The sequence below is a fragment of the Homalodisca vitripennis genome, chromosome 4 (assembly GCF_021130785.1).
Source record: "Homalodisca vitripennis isolate AUS2020 chromosome 4, UT_GWSS_2.1, whole genome shotgun sequence".
Classification (NCBI taxonomy): Eukaryota; Metazoa; Arthropoda; class Insecta; order Hemiptera; family Cicadellidae; genus Homalodisca; species Homalodisca vitripennis.
The window spans coordinates 189,599,877-189,620,923 of NC_060210.1; the positions used below are offsets into that span (position 1 = coordinate 189,599,877).

The 21,047-nt window shown below is 34.5% G+C and overlaps 1 protein-coding gene across 1 annotated transcript in view; it reads left to right on the forward strand.

The window, feature by feature from the left end:
- Window positions 1-667: 667 nt before the first annotated feature.
- Window positions 668-21,047, forward strand: part of LOC124360804 (gamma-aminobutyric acid type B receptor subunit 1) — a 38,861-nt gene continuing 18,481 nt past the window's right edge. Inside the window, 9 exon segments of the mRNA XM_046814710.1 lie at window positions 668-709; window positions 10,363-10,527; window positions 11,770-11,868; window positions 14,353-14,487; window positions 14,586-14,756; window positions 16,874-17,090; window positions 19,536-19,684; window positions 20,236-20,262; window positions 20,264-20,369. Of these exon segments, the coding sequence (XP_046670666.1) occupies window positions 10,387-10,527; window positions 11,770-11,868; window positions 14,353-14,487; window positions 14,586-14,756; window positions 16,874-17,090; window positions 19,536-19,684; window positions 20,236-20,262; window positions 20,264-20,369 (1,045 nt within the window). The 5' untranslated portion in view covers window positions 668-709; window positions 10,363-10,386.

Here is a 21,047-nt window from a genome sequence, read left to right on the forward strand (position 1 = left end):
ACTTTCCTAACCGAAATTCGATTGTACCAACTTGTTCCTTAACCCATGGCCGTATATAAGGGAGGGGCTCAGGGGTCTCAAGCCCACCCCCTCCCCGAAATTTTGAAAGAAAAAATTAAAATGGCACTGAATAGTTTCTTTTAGACTAGAACACATTAAGGTGTTAAAGCACAACAATTTCCCGGGTAATATTCTCGAGCCATTATTTTTGAGGTATGTTATACCTCCTAAGCCACCCAGTATGTTAGCCTCCCAAAATAATTGTCTATATTTATACGTCACTGCCTTAGTTAAACTTTACTCCTTTAATTAACGCGAGTAAATAATTAATTTGCATAGGCGGGAGTAACTTCTCTTCGTTTGGATTTTTATTGCGATCGCATGTGTGTGTGATGGCGATCATTTTTCATGACACGACGCAATTCACGGGTGAATATTTAATTTGCGACAGTGTAGGATGTACTTAGTAGGCTAATTTTACAAATTGTATTTTAGAATTTTAAACGGGTCAATTCAGCTGAACTTTACGGGACGAAAGGTACAAGACAATAGCTGTCACCCACTCTCCCATATGATTAACGACATATTGTTTCTAAATCTGCCCCTGCACCCCTCTCGTAGGCGAGCGTGGGTGTCGAGGTTTGTGCGCCTGCGAGCTCGAGATACCGATCAATATACAGGACTGTGTGGCTGTGGCGTCATGTCGTTGGTAAGGCGCTCCACTTCATTTCTTTCATTTAACCAATAATTAGCTTCCAATTTGTATAACAGTCGAGGTTGTCAGTTATCCCTTTAATTATGCAACTCATTTATATTTTTAAATGTAAAAACCTGTTTTATGTCGTTTTAAAATAGTGTGTTAAAACGTAAAGATATTCAATATAATTTCATTTCCAATACAGGGCGAGGTTTTTTGTCAGTAAAATACTTCTACACAAACGTAAGGCATATTATTATTTATCTATTTCGATTTTTAGCGTTTTATTTATTTATTTATTTAAAATTTCCCCAATTATAATATGTGCTCTCTTAATATAAAATCTATCACTCGTATAATCGGTTCATTCACATCACGACATCGCACGCCCATTCATAAATTTAATTAAGTTCTTCCTGAATTCCAAACCAAATATTGATAATGTCTTGCCGTCACATAATGCACCGTCTTTTGTGAATAACTCATTTTAGTTGTTTACATTTAATTAATATCTTACATTCATTGTTTCCTATTATTAGACTAGTAAAAATCTAAAATAATAATTACGTTTCAAAAATGATACAATGTCCACAGTTGGATTTTCAGTATTTTCAAGTACAAAAAAAACAAAAACATACCTGGATACTTCAGGGCTACATATCAATATTTTTTAATGTGGATGTTGAATTACTAGTACAACAACAAGAGGAAGTATTATATTTGAGTCAAACAAAGCTTATTTTGTTGTGTAGGTGTCATTGAGCAAATAAAATAAATTTTGCCGAAATGTGACAACATATCTCCTTGCTCCTTGTGCTTACGTAGATTTAACCGTTTTCACTCTTCCATGGTGCTCTGAAGTGTATCAATAAGGTCACAACAATTTTATTTTTGTTTCTAACAAAATTAAAATTAAATTATTTTCAAATGATAATTAATAATGCTCCTTCTGTATTGGTTTTGTTTCTAAACCAAAATTCTAAATGTAGTAATAATATACAGAGCCCCTACTTTTTAAATTTTTTTAACCAAATTAAAAAGCAACTGTATTAAAATAATAATTTTTGAAATTATTTGTAATTTTCTTTTTTGACTTTTTAATTTTTTGTGCACGTGGTAATGATTTAGATGGTGGAAAGCGTTTTTTAAATATCAAGAGTTCTTGTTTGATAAAAAATCTAGTAAAAACTATTTTTTTAAATTTATGATGTGTTGTAATTAAAAACAAACAATTAATCCAAAATATTTTAAATGTTCTCTATAATATTTAAAAACAATAAAATTGCAAAGTTCTCGTATTCATCATACAATTAAAGTTATAAAATCATAATATCCACATTGTGTCTGTCATGACTTAAATATTAAAATTACTTTTTAATGTTATTTATCGCTTGATCTAGAACCTATATAGAGGTTCAGTTTGGGCAATGTTCCTAATTAATATTTTGAGTTAAAGTTTGATCGAATTTTCAGAGCCACTCATGGAAATTTTAAACCAATTTTTGGGTAAGTAATTGGAACATAAGAAATTTAAATTTTTAAACATCTCTGAAGGTATTGGAAAGTACACACACTAACATGCATGCACGTGACAAATTTAAGAAAACATTAAAAATCTCATAAGAGCCAATATTAGGCACCAGAAAGAACTAAAACTGAAATTACAAAACAAGATTTTCCCTCAAAAACACTATGGGGATTATTATTCATCTGATACAAAACAAAATGGCTTCTGAGATTTATTAATGTTTTGTCTTTTTTATCAACATCAATTCGCCATTCCGATAATGGTACAATAGATATAATGGCAATCAAGATATTAAGTCATGAGATTGTTGAAAATATATCGAATAAGAAATATTAAGTACCGTAGAAAGGGAATCGTCTGCGAATACACCCTCTGAGAGGGACAAGCAACCTGTAAACAGAAGTGGAGAAAGACTGGTACCTTGAGGAACGCCGGCCCTTTAATGTCTGACACGGGAGATAATATTGTTAATTTTACAATTAATGTCATATGCCTAAAATGTACAAATTTAAATATAGAAACGTGCCACATTTTCCCCATTGTAAAAATAGAAACTCATATCAGATACGGGTAAAAGTCCGAGCAACATCTTTCAACACTGCAGCATTAGTCTTCCTAAGTCTGTATGCCCCTAGCTATTTTTTTGAACACGAATAAATCCAGTAAGCAAAAGCACTTGTGTCAATTGTTATAATTTCGCCTTATTTCTTCTCCCTGACCACTGAAGATGTTTTCAGAGTACGGTATCTGACAGCCTCTACTATTGTGTTAATAGGTACGTTGATGTTTTAGGTTCATCGTTGCCTGGACCACAATAGATCGAACAATAAAAATCATTAAGATTTTAAAGATTTTATACACAAATATATAACATTTAAGAAAATGTATGACAAAGACGTAAAAATTAACAGCTTCTGCATGATTAATGTTAAATCCATACTCAGCAAGAAAATGTCGGCTTCCTGAATTCAATATTAAGAAGAATGCTGAAAGACGGCCCATGCTTGAAAACATCTAAAGTAGAGTCGAACTTTTAAATCGATATAGCACTTAGTGTAGTGACTGTTCTAACATTTTAGGTAGCCTATTTCAGATTGTGTAATTAACAGTAAGTAATTAGTAAGTATAATAGTCATCTGATTATTTTAGAAACTCCTTTAAAAATAATTGCAATAACTTCTTAGGTACGGGGACAGCTACTGTACTTCTAGTAGGTCTACCGTAGCCTATGGACACCATGGTTCAAATCTCGAGGACCTTTCTATTAAGAGTTATCGCACAGACATGGTATGATTGTTAGAGGGACCTGTCGGGTCCTTAATAATAATCTCAATATATGTTTATAACATATTATGTTCAGGGGTGACGCATTAGGCAATGTCAATTAGGAAAATAGGCAGCCGCCTAGGCTGGTAAGAAGACTAGTTTTAATGAAATACTGTACTTTAACCAAGCGCAAATCGTTAGATAAAATATGCCTTTCATGGAACAAATTATAATTTTTTACTTTTTAGGTGAAAATGGAGGAGGGAAGCGTTCAAATTAATTGGTAGGGGCGGAAAATATGGTATTTGCCCAGGGCGCATAAGTAGCTCGTGCCCGCCCTGATTATGTTTTATCACCAGTAATGTTGAACAAACAGTTGTCAGGCATCATCGATCTTATAAAAGGCCTTTATCATAGTTCTGGGTCCTGGATCTTATGGACGTGTGAACTCAGACCGTGAGGATGTAGGGCAGAGGGAGGTACAGTAAGAGCGGTACCGGCTACTAACAACTTCCCTCGGAATTAACTAGTTCCTGAACAAGATTAAACTAACTATATTGTGCCGAGGCTCCTGGTTGAATTACGAACTCGTTTGTTCTCAAACTCAGATAACCCATTAGATAGTCTTCTGGGAAAATCCAAAGATAAACCACCTGATGGCTACCACCTCTGCTTTATTCTAACGTTCTTATTCAAAGTACTGCTATAACAAGCTCCTCTGCGGCGCTGATTTCGTATTAAAATCGGTAAAAATTATTTCCCCCTCAGAAATTTATACATAAGTTAGTGTAATTTTATCATAATATATTATTTATTTATATATATTCTTTTATCTTTTTATAATTTGTCAATGTATTGCTGAATTATTTGGGAACCTTTAATATTCAAGGCGAATCTATAAGGAGATGGACGATCCAGAAAGCCAAAAAAATCCAAAAGCCAAAAAGCCGGTTACGAAGGGATTCCACGCGACATACCATGTGGCTAGAGAGATGGGTTAATATCATTCCTTTTGGGAAAATAAGGTAATTGACATTTTCAGACTGTCCGGTTTCGAGAAATCCAAGATGGCGGAACGGTATCTTTGTATTTTGGTTGTATTAAGAGTAGAGCAAAATATTCTTAATGGATATTGTTGAATGGCTTGGCCTTACTACAAAAATTGGTATAGCGTAAATCCGACCATTGGGGGTTGGGTGGCGTGTGAATTTGACAGTCCAAACTAAGATAGATGAGTTAGGATGTTTTGAGCCTATATTATGACTTTGACTTGAAAAATATGGTTGTTTAAGATAAACCGGAGTTGAACAAATATCCGGTCCAGAGGACCAAAATGTAATATTTTCATTATTTACGTATTAAAAGTGGATTAGGTTATTGGCAAAAATGTCCTCGAAACTTGTTTAGATAGAGTAGTTCCTATATTGTTGAGTTAGTCCGGCAAGTAGTTTGAAATTCTCATTCTTACCAAATCTTACTTTCGAATGGTTTAAGTATAAGATAAGATCAAATGAATGCGTATAATAGAATGGTTTGAGTGAAGTTAGTATATGATCGTAGTTTCTATGGTTGGGCCCTTCCTAACTCATGCATTAAACCGTGATTGAAATCAAAGCTTCTTGTAATATAATGGAATATTTCAGCAGAAGAAAGTATAGTTAGAGTGTAAAAACATTAGCCTACACAACACTCGGGAAGTAAGAAAAGTATTAGAGATGAAGAAGTGTATTTTTTCGTTCGAACAATTTACCAATTGTGTGTATAGACTGACTGATAATGTCAGATGAGCCATTGATTATTAAGTCATCATGAAGATTACGGTTTAAGCTCAATAGCTGACTATGTGTGGATCTCCAGGAGAGAGATTGCATATTCTAGCATTATAGTAATTGTATTTATTTCATGGATATGTTGGTTGCATGCAAAACTGTGCTGATATTTATGTAGATCTGAGCCTGAGCTTGCTATTTTTCTCGAAGGCAGTGCGCACTTCTATCTACTTACTAAGGTAAATGAAGAACTAGGTATATCGGAATGAAGTTTATTACAAAAATCTAAGAACACGCGGCATAGGTTTATCAAACCGTTGTAGTGAAATAATACTATATAATATATTATATAATAATATTATTTCACTAATAATAGCGTAAACTATTCAACCGATTGCGCTTAAATTTTACATGGACATTCTTAGGGTCCCTGGGGTGAATATAGGCCTATTCTTATGTTGATAATCCCTCCGGCCTACGCTCCACTGGTCTTTACAGTTGTTAAATATTAACTAACAGAGCATATACACTGTAATCAGTGGCGTAGCGAAGGGGGGGTCCAGGGGTCCGGACCCCCCCCCCCCCGAAATTTTAAGACCATATTAAAAAATAAAGCATGGGGCAGGAAAAAAAGGACAGTTATCATTACTCTTGTCTACAAACATTAAATTGATTGATTTCACTGATTGAAGTGACCGTTGTTTAAAAATATTATTGTCCTTTCGTTTAAATCATAAAGTATCAAACGATACTTTTGGGCTCGGCCTTTCGAATAGTGTAGTGTAATCACGGTATTTCTATAGGGCGCGGTCACGTGACGTCGCAAAGTAACCTGAACCGTAACACGGCGAACAGTTTTAAATTAGCGACCACTTCGTTCGTGGGGACGTAAAGTGACTGCTTAGAATTAAGTTACGACGTTGATTTTTAAGGTGTCAATTAAACTGTAAACGTGTATATAATTATCGAAAAAAAATCACTTTCGGTCGGATAATACACTTGAAAAACTCTACTGATTAGAACTTCAACTAATTTGGACTTCAATGATTGAGGTAAACGTGGGGTTTTTCGATTGAGTTAGGACGACGATTTTTTGTTATCATTAAACTGTACACCGTAGCCTAACCTATATAATTATCGAGAAAAAAATCACTTCCGGTCGGTAAATACCGAAGAAAAGCTCTCTACAGATTCAAGTTTTTGACGATTTTGGATTTCATTGGTTGAGTGGTTGAGGTAAAAGTGGTACTTAGGATTATGTTAGGACGGTGATTTTAGGTATTAATTCAACGCCGACTAATACATATATAATTATCGAGAAAAAAAACAATTAAAATCACTTTAAATTAGCGACTTTTTTCCTATGGAGTCCCACAGGGATCTATACTTGGACCAGTCTTGTTCCTTGTGTACGTCAGCAGGCTGAACTCATCGCTCCTGAGAGGGAAAATGGTCCAGTATGTTGACGCTGCATTTAAAGCTCCAACAAAACATGAATTAGAAATCATTTTCTTTTTAGAAAACTGAATTCATGTATTCAGTTTTTTTTTTTTTTTTATTAAATCTGAGGACCAATAACTCCAAATCGAATGCACTACATTTCTGTTTGCGGTAAAGAGAGATTGAGGATCGCGTGCTGTGATGGCGGACGATGTTCTCATAGAGGAAACTGATTTCCACCTAGTTCCTCGGAATGTACCTTGATCGAAGTCTGACTTGAGACAATCATATTGAAAGTACCTGCTCGAAGGTTTCTTCAGGCATTTATGCTATATGGAACCTTTCAAAATTTTGCTCCCGGGATGTACTAAAAGTGGCCTACTTCGGCCTTGTACACCCCCCATCTAACGTACGGTTGAGGCTATGGGGCAGCTGTTCTAAATACAAATTTTTGAGCGAGTATTTAGAAGTCAAAAGAAAGCTGTCCGCATCATTTCAAAATTGAAATCCCGAAATTCATGCAGAGATGCCTTTAGGGGAGCTGGGATTGCTAACTTTGCCCTGTCTCTACATCCTCGATGTCGCCCTGTACTGCCGATTTAAGTGCGAGTTGGTCCGGGGCAGGGACGTCCATCAATACGGGACAAGAGCAGGGACAACCTTCAGTTACATCCGCACAGAACAGCCGCATTCAAACGTTTGCCATCGAGGTTGGTGTTAAGTTGATCAACAAACTCCCTGATGAAATCAAAAATTTGAATGAAACCAACAAAATTTAAAAGCTCGATTGAGACATTTTTTGGTGTCGAGGGTGTTTTTTATTCGGTGGAAGAGTTTATGATGAGCCGCTGGGATGAAATTTAAAGTAATTCGATCATCCTCTATTTTCTGGTGGTAAATTTTAGAAGAGTTTTAAACGTATGGCTGTAAGTATGTATGAGTCTTAGGAATGAGTGTGGACTGTGTATGAACGGGTATGAATGGGGGGCAATTTAAAATAGATATACATATTTCTAAATAATTTAATTTGACGATTTTATGCAATTTTTATAATTGTTGACACAATAAAAAGTATTATTATTACCTCCGGTCGGAATATACTCGTACCTATGAAAAGCTCTACTGATTCAGATTTTGACGATTTTGGATTTCACTGGTTGAGTAGTTGAGATAAAAGTGGTACTTAGAATTATGTTAGAACATTGATTTTAGGTATCAATTGAACGCCGACTAATACCTATATAATTATCAAAGAAAAATTTTAAAAATCGCTAATACACCGGAATAATTCTACTGATAAGAAGTTCCGACTACTTTGGATTTCACTGACTGAGGTATTATTTCATTTTCCTTAGTATATTCCGATCGGAAGTGATTATTTTTTTTCTCGATAATTATATATTTATTAGCCAGCGTTGAATTAATCTCTAAAATCAATGTCCTAACATAATTATAAAGTACTACTTTTACCTCAACCACTCAACCAGTGAAATCCAAAATCGTCAAAAACGAATCAGTAGAGAGCTTTTCTTCGGTATTTACCGACCGGAAGTGATTTTTTCTCGATAATTATATAGGTAGTCGAGTACAGTTTAATGATAACAAAAACTCGTCGTCCTAACTCAATCGAAAACCCCACGTTTTACCTCAATCATTGAAGTCCAAATTAGTTTGAAGTTCTAATCAGTAGAGAGTTTTTCAAGTGTATTATTTCCGACCGAAAGTGGATTTTTCCGATAATTATATGCTCGTCTACAGTGTAATGATACAAAAAAATCGTCATTATAAATCATTCATAAATACCTCAATCAATGAAATCCAAAGTGCCCCGAACTTCTAATCAGTAGAGTTTTTCCGGTGCATTTTCCGACCGTTAGTTTAGATCTGTACCCGAGCAACGCTCGAAAATCGCCCTTCTTTTCTAAAGGGTTTTTCGGCCGTCAGTGGCCCAATATCCCCGAAGGGGTATTTCATTTTCTTCACAAAATATATTTGAGTCAATTGTACGCTTGAGTGAAGCTCTGTTTTTTGTTCTTTTTCTTTCTTATCCAGTGAATCCAACATCACTTTGGTGCCTTCTACTCGGCCAGAATCGAACTTCGTAAAGTTTCTGTAGCTATACAAGAAAATTTGTGGTACTAGAGTTGCTGTGAGAGTTTAATTTGCCTATTACATCTTCCACTTTCTATAAGGCGTAGTTACTAAAGTTCCATATTTTTGGTATTTACCTTTTACCAGTGAATTCATTGGCAAATAAACAACACAAAACGTCCCCCGGATTCCCCCGGTTTCGGACCCCCCCCGAACGAAATTTCTGGCTACGCTACTGACTGTAATCACCTGTTCTGTGTAAACATTGTCTATTATTTACAATTTGTTTACATTTATAGTGAGTACAAATATTTTTAACGCCGTTTTAGATTTCAGCGATTAGGTAAAGTATCTACTCATATATCTTAAAAGATGGCACAAAACATGGTGGTCAGAATTTGACACCGAAGACTGACTCCCTTTGAAGCAGTCGGCAAAACTACGCTATGATGAAAGTTCGCTGAACTGTGCTTTTTTATCTAATATACTAATTCCAGCTATAAACGTTCTAAAGTATTATCAATATTTTAATTCTATAAAGAAACAAACGCGTAGTGTCATTCTTACTGTACTTTTCGCTGTACATTTTTATCCAATATTAAATATAAAAGACAATGTTACCATCTATCAAAGAAAATGAGAATGGCCATAAATATACACTTTTTGGCATACTTTCTTGATTGTGGTAACAAGGGAAATTCGTCGGAAACATAATTCACTCGAACCAGCAATGGGCAAGTGCAACGCCTACTAAATTGCGTGCAAAAGAGCAGGTAACAGCTAGCAGTACAGATATGAGACAACGTCCAACCTTTACTTTATATTTAAAGACTGTTATCAAACCTAAATTATTAGTCGTCTTTTGACAAAAGTAGGGTTCTCAGAGCTATGTATGAAGTTATATTTGCTTGATTAGAAAAGAGGAAAAATCAGCTAAGGGACATAAAAAATAACATCGAAGTAAATTAAAATGACCATAAATATACACTTTTTAACATATTTTCGTGATTGTGGCAACAAGGGAAAATCAACATTGGCGTCGGAAATATAATTCGCTCGAGCCAGAAGTGCTCATACTGGTGCAAAACTACGAAATTGCGTGCGAAGCTGTGGGTAACTGCTAGTTATATATAAAATAGTTGATTTTCTAAAACAATATCGTTCTTAAGAACATTTCTTGGTTCTAGATTCCTTGCAAGCTAGATCCTCAATCTGGCTTTGGGGTAACTAAATTTACCCCTTGATAATATCATACTAGTTTGTATTCAAATTGCTTGAGGTTTGCCTCAAGGCAATGCTTACTTTTTTTCAAGACTGCCTTTTAAACTGAACTGAGATATTCCCACATATGACAGAATGTTTAGGAAATTAGTAATGATGTCTCATCTATTATAAAATACAACAGTATTTTGGAATAAATCGAAAGGAAAGAACTCTGGATATTGTTTTGATGTGCTAACAGTATAGCTATGAAATTGGCTTTAAGAAATATATATTTTAATCTTAAGAAATTTAGTGTTTAGGAATTATTTTTAAGAAACTTCTTTCATTGGCTTCCACTGGTTTTTCAGCTGAGATTGGGATCTTGAGGTGCCATGGGGTGGAGTTGGCAGGACTGGCTGGTGGCGACGCTTGCGTTGTTTGCGGCGACAGTGTTGGCAGCAGTGGATGATGACGTTCTGCACATCGGCGGGATCTTCCCCATCGCAGGCCAGGGTGGTTGGCAGGGTGGCCAGGTCTGTCATTAATTCTGCAAATAAATTATTTTAATGTCAATTACGGCAACCAATACAAAATGTAAAGGAACCTCAAAACAATACAGGAACCACTTATATTGCTTGGTATAGGATAAATATAAATAACATGAGAGAGTTAAACTTTGCTCTAGATAAAGGCAGCATCTTGATAAGGAAGGTAAGTAATGTTGTTGTATTTCCGAATAATACTGTTAATGATAAATACTGCTGATTTGCTTATCAGGTCCAAACAAAAATTAAATAAGAAAAATATCGTACTCATATCAGTTTAGATGTAGATGGGCGCGATAGCCTCAAGACAGCCTCAGACAACTTATTTTACCATGCCACAAGATATTCAAAACAGTTATCACACTCAAAGGAGGTAACACGAGATATTGAATGTGGAATTTCAAAGAACAGATTATCTCATTTAACAGTTATCTCAGCCAGATGATGTAACACGAGATACTGGAATGTATTACAGATTATCGTTTGCTACATTTTAAATGTATGAAAAGAGTTATTTTTACTTTGATTTTTGTGTTTGGACGTTCGTTAATCGTAAAAGAAAACCTATCCTATGCTTAAATACTAGTATAAGGCTTTAAACATAAAAAATAAGTGTTAGATACCACTCAATAAACTAATTACAATCGTTATAAACGTGATCTCTTAATTGTTTTCTTTTGTTCTTTTTTTGAATCGTCAAGTTTCAACCCGATAAAGTAACAGTATTGTCAACATATGACCTGCCCTTCTTATAGTTTCCTACTCATTAGTTATCATGGGATTTAAAATGTCACTAGCGTCGTCGGGGTTTTTACAGTATTGGTAAAATGAACTACGGAATGCACTCGCGTTCCTAAATTTAGATAGTCGAATTTTCACCTCGACCTCCACTACTTTATAGTCTATGAAGAATTGGTTAGACTCTACCATGCCAACAGATTTATGTGATAACAAATATATAGTTGATTGTAGTATGGCCAACTGTATCGTGTCCCAGTGATTTCACGTTGCGTCAAAATAATTGATTGCAAATATTGTTGCATTTATAACAATTTCAAAATTACGCTACTAATAGTCTATAACTTAATAAAATTAAAAATAACAATCAGTGAATTATCTTATTTTTATTACATGTAAAATCGTTGTATTTTTTAGGATATTGTATAAACTGATATTTTATATAAAAGGATATTTTGTAGTTGAACAGAACGTCTTGTTTTTTTTAATTAGGCCTGCGAACCGGCAGCCAACCTGGCGCTAGAAGACGTCAACAAGCAGAAGGATTTACTGCCAGGGTTCACTCTCAAACTGCACTGGAACGACAGTGAGGTATAATAAAATATATTAATATTAATATATTTAAAAAATAACCTATATTATTTTTAAATATTAATATATTTTAAAAATTAACCTATATTTTTAAATATTAATATATTTTTAAATATTAATATATTTAAAACTTAAACTATATTATTTTTAAATATTTTTTTTTAATTACATTTGTTCATTTGCGTTGTATTTTTAAAATAAATTAAGTTCAATAATATTTTTAGTGTAATAAATTATTATGGAAATTTAAATAATATTTATATTTTAAATAATTTAAAATAATATTTTACACCTATTTGTACTAAAATAGTTTTTAGTAGGTACTTTGAACATGTTTTAAATTTGTACAGTTAATCGAAACTGTATTAAAAATTGAGCTATATTAAATTGAATTTTCAATACCTTTCAAAATCATTGTACTCTTTCAGAAGTAGTATTAAGTTTCTTATATATTTAAGTTTATTTCATGTTTATTTCTACTGTAATAACTTAATACGTACGACGTTAAGACTGTCGAAGGACACGACTCTGGAGTTTTTGAAAGTTTGCGCGTTCAAACGAAAGGAGCCGGCCCACGGTAAATTAATAAAACATGCTCAATTAAATCGTTGTTAATAATTAAACATTTAAATATGAGCTTAAAAAATTGCATGTCTATAAAAATGTATGGGCTTCATGAGGAGAGATAAACAAAACAAATGCTGTATCTTGCGTGGTTTTTGTTGCTCTATTGGTTAGTTTGTGGTTAACTTTCAAATTCAGATACCTAAATTCTTTTATCCAAGTGTAGTTTTCCACCTACATGTTTTTAAGTGTCTTATTTATATAAACTTTGATCAAACACTCTCAACACTGTCGAGTTTTTCGATACCAAGACCAAAACTCGGAACAACATGCCACCTATATCTATTCATCGTAAACTGGGTATGTTTAGAACATTCATTTTGATTACAAGTATTTTGCTAAATTATAAGAAGGAGCATTTTGAAAATTTACTAATGGTCTTACTGGACAGTTTTCTTTTTGAATTTTCGGCAAACCTTTGAGGATTGGTTCAGAAGGCTTTTAAATTCTGTTTTTTTTGTTATTTGGGAAAACATGATTAATTTTGTTTATGCATTGCTTGACATCTTTTTAAAGATTCTGTAGGATCATGATTTAGTTTTGTAATATTGTTATTAGAAATAAAGTTGTCTAATTTTATCTGTATAATCATTTTTGTTTAAAATTACAATTGAGTTACCTTTGTCAGCTTTACACATAAGCATTTTCAATTTTGTTGTTCATTGATTTTACGCTTTGCCAATCGTGTTTGCCTTGTATTTTGTTCTGTACGACAGGGGACAGGGTAAGCAAAAAAAACTTTTTTTATGAAAATTGGGTTTTTGTGTTCTCTGAAGTATTCTGAACATTTTTGATATATAATGCATTATATATAACATTATGTAAGATATATATTTAGGGTTTTATGAACACTGCACACGCCCAGATTGCCCCTACGGGTAACATTTCCCAATTTTTCCCATACCTGCAATAGTTATGAAGGAGATTGAACCTATTTTTAATGACCTAGTCAAAACTGATCTACTAAAAAAATGTGTTCATGGAAAAACCCAAAATCCTAACGAGAGCGTCAACAACTCAAATTTAGAGAACACCAAACTCCCCAAAACTGTCCCCAAATTGCATTTTGGTATTTATGATGCAATTTCATGTTTCAATGATGGTTACATAACCAAATGTGAAACCATGAACAAATTTGACATGGGAATAGGCCTAAACACAATTGAAGCGATGAAAAGGTTGGATAAGGACCGAGTGTACTTTGCGCAAAAACAAGCGTTAGAGATTACGAAGAAGGCTAGACAGATGAGAAGGCGGAAAAAAAGGAAGATTGAAGAAGTGGAAGAGGACCCTGATGACTCCCAGCTATGTTTATGGAATGCATTAAAAGTAAGTCTACTTTTAATTTATGTATATATCATTAAAACGCTGCCTTTCTTCGCGATTTTCGCAATATTTGTATGCATTTGCACACTTTTCTCAGGATTGGAAAGGGGTACAGCTCTGAACTTTTTACCACATATGTAACTAACCTATTTGTATGGTTTAACAAGAGATTTTTTTCATTATCCATTCTGAAACAAAAATTAAATATTAGGCTAAAAAACAAAGTTTTTAGTATTTTTTTTTTTTTTTATTCAAATAATTCTTGTTTTTATTTTGGAGATTCTCCTTGTTAAACCTAGTAGAAGAACATACTTATTACTGTGAAAAAAATGTCATTGGCATATCTCTTATGGTTATTGAGATATGTGTGTAAAGGTTTGGCTAATTTAACATAGGCCCTACCCTGTCCCCTTGGTTATGACTTTTCTGAATTCTTTCTATTGTTTGATCGACTAACACTCTTGATTGATTTTGTTTGTCTACTTTTTCACTATTCAGTATCAGTTTGCATATGTAATGTTTGTCGTGCCCCAGTGTGACCCAGGCCTGGGAGCTTCTGTCATGTACAACCTGCTGTACAACAAGCCCCAGAAGTTGATGTTGCTCGCGGGCTGCAGCACGACCTGCACCACTGTCGCTGAGGCGGCCAAGATGTGGAACCTCGTTGTGGTGAGTATCCCACAATGCTTTTCTACCTCAAGAACAACAAAGCACTGACTTCGTGTAACACTCCTGTCTCCAGAAGGCTTGACTAAAGATTGTTACAGTTGTGTTACGGTGCCAGCTCTCCGGCTCTGTCAGACCGCAACAGGTTCCCGACTCTGTTCCGCACTCACCCGTCCGCCACCGTGCACAACCCCACACGCATCAAACTGATGGAGAAGTTCGGTTGGTCCAGGGTGGCCATCTTGCAGCAGGCCGAGGAGGTCTTCATCTCGGTAACTATCACAGTCACAGTGAACTCTACTCATTGTTGTGTTGTAGTAACCCACTGATAATGATAAAATGATTACAACCATTAGTTTCAGTGATTGACAAAGTATTAAATAGTCAAATAGTCTTTATTTCGTCCATAAATGTCAAAATTTAAACATATAAAACGATCTTAAAACTGTATAAGAGTAATTAAAATCAACAGTAAAACTATATTATCCCAATTAAAATCAACAATAATCTCACAGCCAAAGAATTCTCTTATAGAGTAAATTGGAGTTTTAAGCTACCAGCCGTACATTCTAGTCCTAAACATACTTATAAGCGCAGTTCTTAGCAGATAGGGGTAATTTATTAAAAAAGTGTACACCATACAGTTTGTGTGATTTGGCAGTCTTTGTTCATCTATGCATTGGGATATCAATTTTGCTTTTTCAACGTGTATTATGGCTATGTACTCGTATATTTTCTCTGATGACAACTTCAGCTGTTTTTTACGTACATCACTGTACTGAAAATATACAAGTTCACCACAGTTAACATTTCAAGTTTAATGAACAGTGGGTGACAATGCTCTACAGGGCCAGCCCAACACAGTGTGCGAATTACTTTTTTTAATCAATAAAATTTCACCGACTAAAGAGGAATGTCCCCACAAAAGCAAGCCACAGCTTAAATGTGACTCAAAAGCCCAAAATATGCTATCCTAAGGGTTTCTAAGGGGTTCAATTGAAACAATATCTCTTAATTTCCAGATAAGACAACTCACCCTAGACAAATTTTCCTGCAAACAAAATTAATACTGTATGGGTTCCCCAATTCAATTTTGAATCAATGTGAGTGCCTAATATTTTTACTGATCTATTTCCTATATTTTTTTATAAACCTGTTTTCGTGGTTACAAAGAAGGTTATTGGTCGAGAACCAATTTACTGCACTATTAAGATTTGAGTTCGAAATTATAAGTATTCAATGCAGTTCACACATTTATTTTTTTTAAACAGTTCGTTAAAAATTTAAAAAAAACTTTCCTGATATGTAAGATCTCTCAAACTAATGCCCAGCTAATTGCTATAACTAATTGGTCAGCAATCAGCTCTCGAAGAGTTAGACTTGTTAGCGCCTTATAGCTGTTGAGTTGCCAGAGTAAGAGATTGAATCCGTAAGCAGGGTGAGGTCTGTCTCTAGAACAAGTGTTCATGTTACCTTCAACCATTACGTTACCTTTAGAACAATATATACAGGGTGTTCACAAAAGAGTGTCACAAACTTCTGTGGCTGACAGAACTCATCATTTCAAACAAAAATGTTTATATAAATATATGTAGAAAAATGTCTCGTTTAGCTGCTAGCCACCATTTTGTATTTTTATAAAACATTATTAGGTCTAAAAATAGTTAAATTAAAGACACGAAATTTGCCACATAGTTTGAAGAGATACGATAAAATTTTAAGAAAATAATTGTGTTATTTTCTTTAATATTACATAATGGTGTCTGCTGAAAATATATAAAGTAAAAAATATATTTAAAAAAATTTAAAAAAAAAACAGTATAACTGTCAAATATTTACTAGACACTAACTGAACAATTTCAACGGTACTTGATTGAACAAAATCCGTCAATGCATAAGTGAGTATGACTACTTTAGATACGCTTGCATTATGCGTTGACAAATTCCGTTGAATCAGGTACCGCTGGAATTGTAATGAAATTATAGGTGGTGTCTAGTAGTGACATCCTTTTGTGAACACCTATTCAAAGACCTTTGTGCGAAATTCACTATTATGCTTCTTAAATTTGAAAATTTCAAAAATTTTAACGTTCCCCAATTCGTCTTGACACCCCCAAATCTTTTCCTAGCTACGTCCTTGTGTTTGATTAATATTTACATAAACAACTGATGTATCAATGACTTCACCACCTGTTACTACCATTTTAGACCAATTGTAAAGTACCTGTAATTACAAGACTAATCAAACCATACTTATTGTGTTCGTAACAAAAGCCATATTAACCTACAAAGCATGTGTCTCCTTTCTGTAACATCCTGGTAGTGTCTTGTTGACTTTATGGTCTTAGACCCATAGCAGGGAGAACTATTCTGCTGATGTTTTCCCTAGACCGTGGAAGACTTGGAGGCACGTTGCAAGGAGAGTGGCATCGAGATAGTCACCAGACAGAGTTTCCTGAGCGACCCCACAGATGCCGTGCGGAATCTTCGGCGGCAAGACGCCCGCATCATTGTCGGACTGTTCTACGTGGTTGCGGCAAGACGCGTGCTCTGCGAGATGTACAAGCAGCAACTCTACGGCAAGTCCTACGTGTGGTTCTTCATAGGTACGTCACTAAACGTGCAAGAATATTGTCCGTCGGGGCGAATAAAAAAAATGTCAGGACCCTGCTCTATTTTTTCTTAAGTTTGTATAATATGTATCCATGGTTGTGGTGCAATTTAGAAAAAAGTTTCATTTCATGATTTTGAACATTTTCCGTGTCCTCCAAAAATTATGTGGGCAACTCAAAAGTTTCAAATGTAAACCCCACTCAAGTGACCCCTCGTTTTATTCATTTAGTCATTCATTTATTCATTCATTCATAGTGTTTTACATTCTTTAGCAGAGCTGAAATGAACATGTGAACTGTCACAGTCAACACGACAAATAAAAAGAATGAGAAATCAAAAGTACAAATTACACTTTTGCTCGAAAGAGTTAGCCTATTTAAGGCAAATAAGAAATACAAATACATACAATAAGTATTCAGTAATTAAGTATTCATAATACACAGTAGCCTAAATTAAGTATTCTCATTCTCATGTAAATACTTTTCAACAGAGTAGTATGCCCGTTTTATGAGGTAGCATTTTAAGGAATTTTCAAATGTTTGAATTCATTTATAAAAGATTTTGGCAATTTATTGTAAAGTCTTAATCCAGAATAATACACGCCTGCTCATAGAGTTTTAACCGAATAACAGGATAGTGTAGTATCTGATTCCTTGTATTGTAAGGGTGAAATACGAGTACTTGATTTTTATGGAACTGTTCACTATTAGATTTGTAAAAACTTAAAACTTCAAAAATGTACACAGATGGGAGGGTCAAAATGTTCTTATTTATGAAAAATTGTTTACATGACTGTCGGGTTCGGAGCTTAGACACAATTCTTATACTTCGTTTTTGCAATTTAAACACATTTTTTGAGTTTAATGAATTTCCCCAAAATGCCGCCCAAAATCTCAAGTGCGAGAAAATATATGCGTGGTAGACAGACTTAATAGTATCACGGTTTGATACAGAAGCTAATTGTTCTCAAAGGAAAACAAGCTGTATTTAATTTTTTATTAGTTGCTCTACTAGTTTTAAAGAGCATAAACAAATTTAAAGATTGATGAAAACCAGTTATCGCTATATCTTTCCCATCCAAAATAATGGATCGTCAAATCTTTAATGGAGCCTTTACACTAACATTTACAAAACACCAGTAGAAAAAGTTCAAGATTTAAGAAACAGGATTGTTGGGGCCTGCAACCAAATACCACTTCAGAATTTTCAAAACGTGAGAGAGGAGCTCACCCTCCACTTACATTGCCATTACATTGCCAAGTAATGGAAGGGCTTCAGTTTGGACACTTCTTTTGACTTTGCAATGTGGTGAGTTATTAAAAATATTGTTCTGGCAACACTGTATATTATTTTAGATAGGAAAGAAATAGCGATATCTGGTTTATACCATTCTTTAAATTTGTTTATGCTCTTCAAAATGAGGGACCACTTGAGATGGGTTTACATTATTTGGATTTTTTGAGTTGCCCCCAAAATCCCGCATTTTTTCGAGCTCTGACTTTTTATTAGCCCTGTGTAGTCAAGTCAGCAATTGATAGGCCTTTGCTTAGTAGCTATAATTTGTGAAATAAAATTTAAGGAGTTGCAGATATGACTCTTGAGAAAATACTGGTCTCTGTACTTGTACTTGGTTATGTAGAAAAACACAATTATGGTGGTAAGGATGTTTCAAGTTCTGGCAGTCAGTAAAATAAGAGGCTTGACAGGAGCAGTAGATAAAGAAGAGATTCAAGTTCTGAAAACCATTAACTTGTTCTAGTGTATCTTACTTCTAGCTTTTCCTGCAGAGATCCATCATCCTTTAAACTCAATGAACGTAGAGTGTTTTACTGACCTCTAGATAATGAAAGAAAGATGTTGTGCGTTTACGTTTCTGGTTTTCTGAATGAATATGTTCTGGATGTTTGCGTTCATTCATGTGGAATACTCTGTAATTCGTATTATCAAAATCCCCTTTGATATTTCCAAGTACCATGTATGTCTACACAGAGACATTATAAGATCCTAGTTATGCTAATGATTGCCAGAACTTGAATCTTGAGTTCTGGGTGAAGAAAGGGATCCACTCAACTTGAGAACTCTTTCTCCACAACCCTTAGTTTATAAATGGGAAATGAGGTCAAGTGTGACAAACAATTCCCACACTACAGGCTGGCCACCTGTGTGCGCAAAAGCATTTTCCTGCCTCTCTAAAAAAATAAGAAAAAAAAGAAATGTGACAATAATGACACAACACAAGTGATGTCTGCTTATAAATGTGCATCAGTTTTAAACAGATTGGTGTATGTACGTATCTATAAAGACCGTTGCATACACCAGATAATTTTTTGATATTTTCAGTATAATTCAGAAGTTTTGTATGTTTAATGTACTGTACAATTGAGTAATAAGTTTAAAGCAATAATCGCAAATCATAATAATTATGCTCGTGTTTCAAGGGTGGTATGAAGACAATTGGTTTGAAGTAACCCTAGAAAAGGAGCACATAGAGTGCACCAAGGAGCAGATGAGACTGGCAGCAGAGGGGCACATCACTACAGAGGCACTGATGTGGAACCAGAACAACCAGAGGACAGTTTCTGGCATGGTGAGTTTTCTATACTGATCATTTGAAACAACAACAACAATCCAAGGACAGTAACTGGCAAGGTGAGTTCTCAAAAATGCTGAGCATTTGGAACAACGGTAATCTATGTAAGGACATTAGATGACATGAGAAGTTCTAGTGATTAGCTGGAATTAGAAAAATATATGAGAATAGTGTAAGTTAAAAGCAATTTATGCACAATATAGGCTAAAATAGGCATAACTCCGCCTCAAAATAGTCATTTTTATTTCATTTCAGAATGTTTAAACACTATAATAAAAAAATAGAATATAAAGGAATAAATATTGCCCATAACCGAAGAAGAAAGAAACAATATGTTAGCCAACCATACCTGATTTGCAATTGCGTGGTTCAATAAAGAACCTGATTAAAAATTAAGGGTAACAAAATGTGAGTTGTAATTAATTAATGTATGTTCATAGATGTGTATAATATGGTTAACTGAACTTGATTTCTTCTCATATTTAACCATATTATTAATACTTAACCATAAGCCTATGAGTAATGAATACTTTTATGGTATTTGGCAGACATCAGAGGATTTCCGTGTGCGGCTGAAACGATGTACTGCGCAAAGGTGGCTACGACATTGACAATCTCCGCTACCCCGAAGGCTACCAGGAGGCTCCTCTAGCTTACGATGCCGTCTGGTCGGTGGCTTTAGGTCAGCAAGTACAAAATATATTATATTTTACATAACAGTCTGGTTATAAACAAACATAGAAAGTATTGAACAAAACATTGTTGACAATTTTTTTAAAGTGAATGATCAAATGACTTTCTTGATCTATAATTTTAGTCTCAAACAATGAGAGTACACTCTAATTTAGTTTTACAAAGTTTGAAGTAAGTTCATATGGCAGTCCTGGAGAACCTTGTGGAGCTCACCAAAGCTGACAAGATCTAAGACCCAAAATCTCCAACATTCAATATAATCAATTTTCTCACTAAGTACGTGTTTTTTCATGACAAAATGACAATTTTGGTACATAAATGTTCTGTGGTGACCTTTAAACATCATACATAAGAAACAGTTGTGTATATAAAAACTTTTCAGGGGAAGGACTCACACTGAATGGTTAAAAAGTATAACTACCCTCCAAAAATAGAGGCTCAAGAGTCTTCCTCCGGGAAATTGTAGAACTTTAGGACCTGAAAAATCTTCTAGCTTAAAACAAACTACTGATAGAAATTTTGATGTTTGTTTTTCAAAATGTTTGGGGGCTTGCGCCCCCTTAGCCCCCCTTATATACGAGCATGATAAGAGGAGTGGCCTCCAGCATATGCAGCTGCCTCAGCACTGGCCAGAGGTCTAAGTGTTGTATCTATTGTCATGTATATT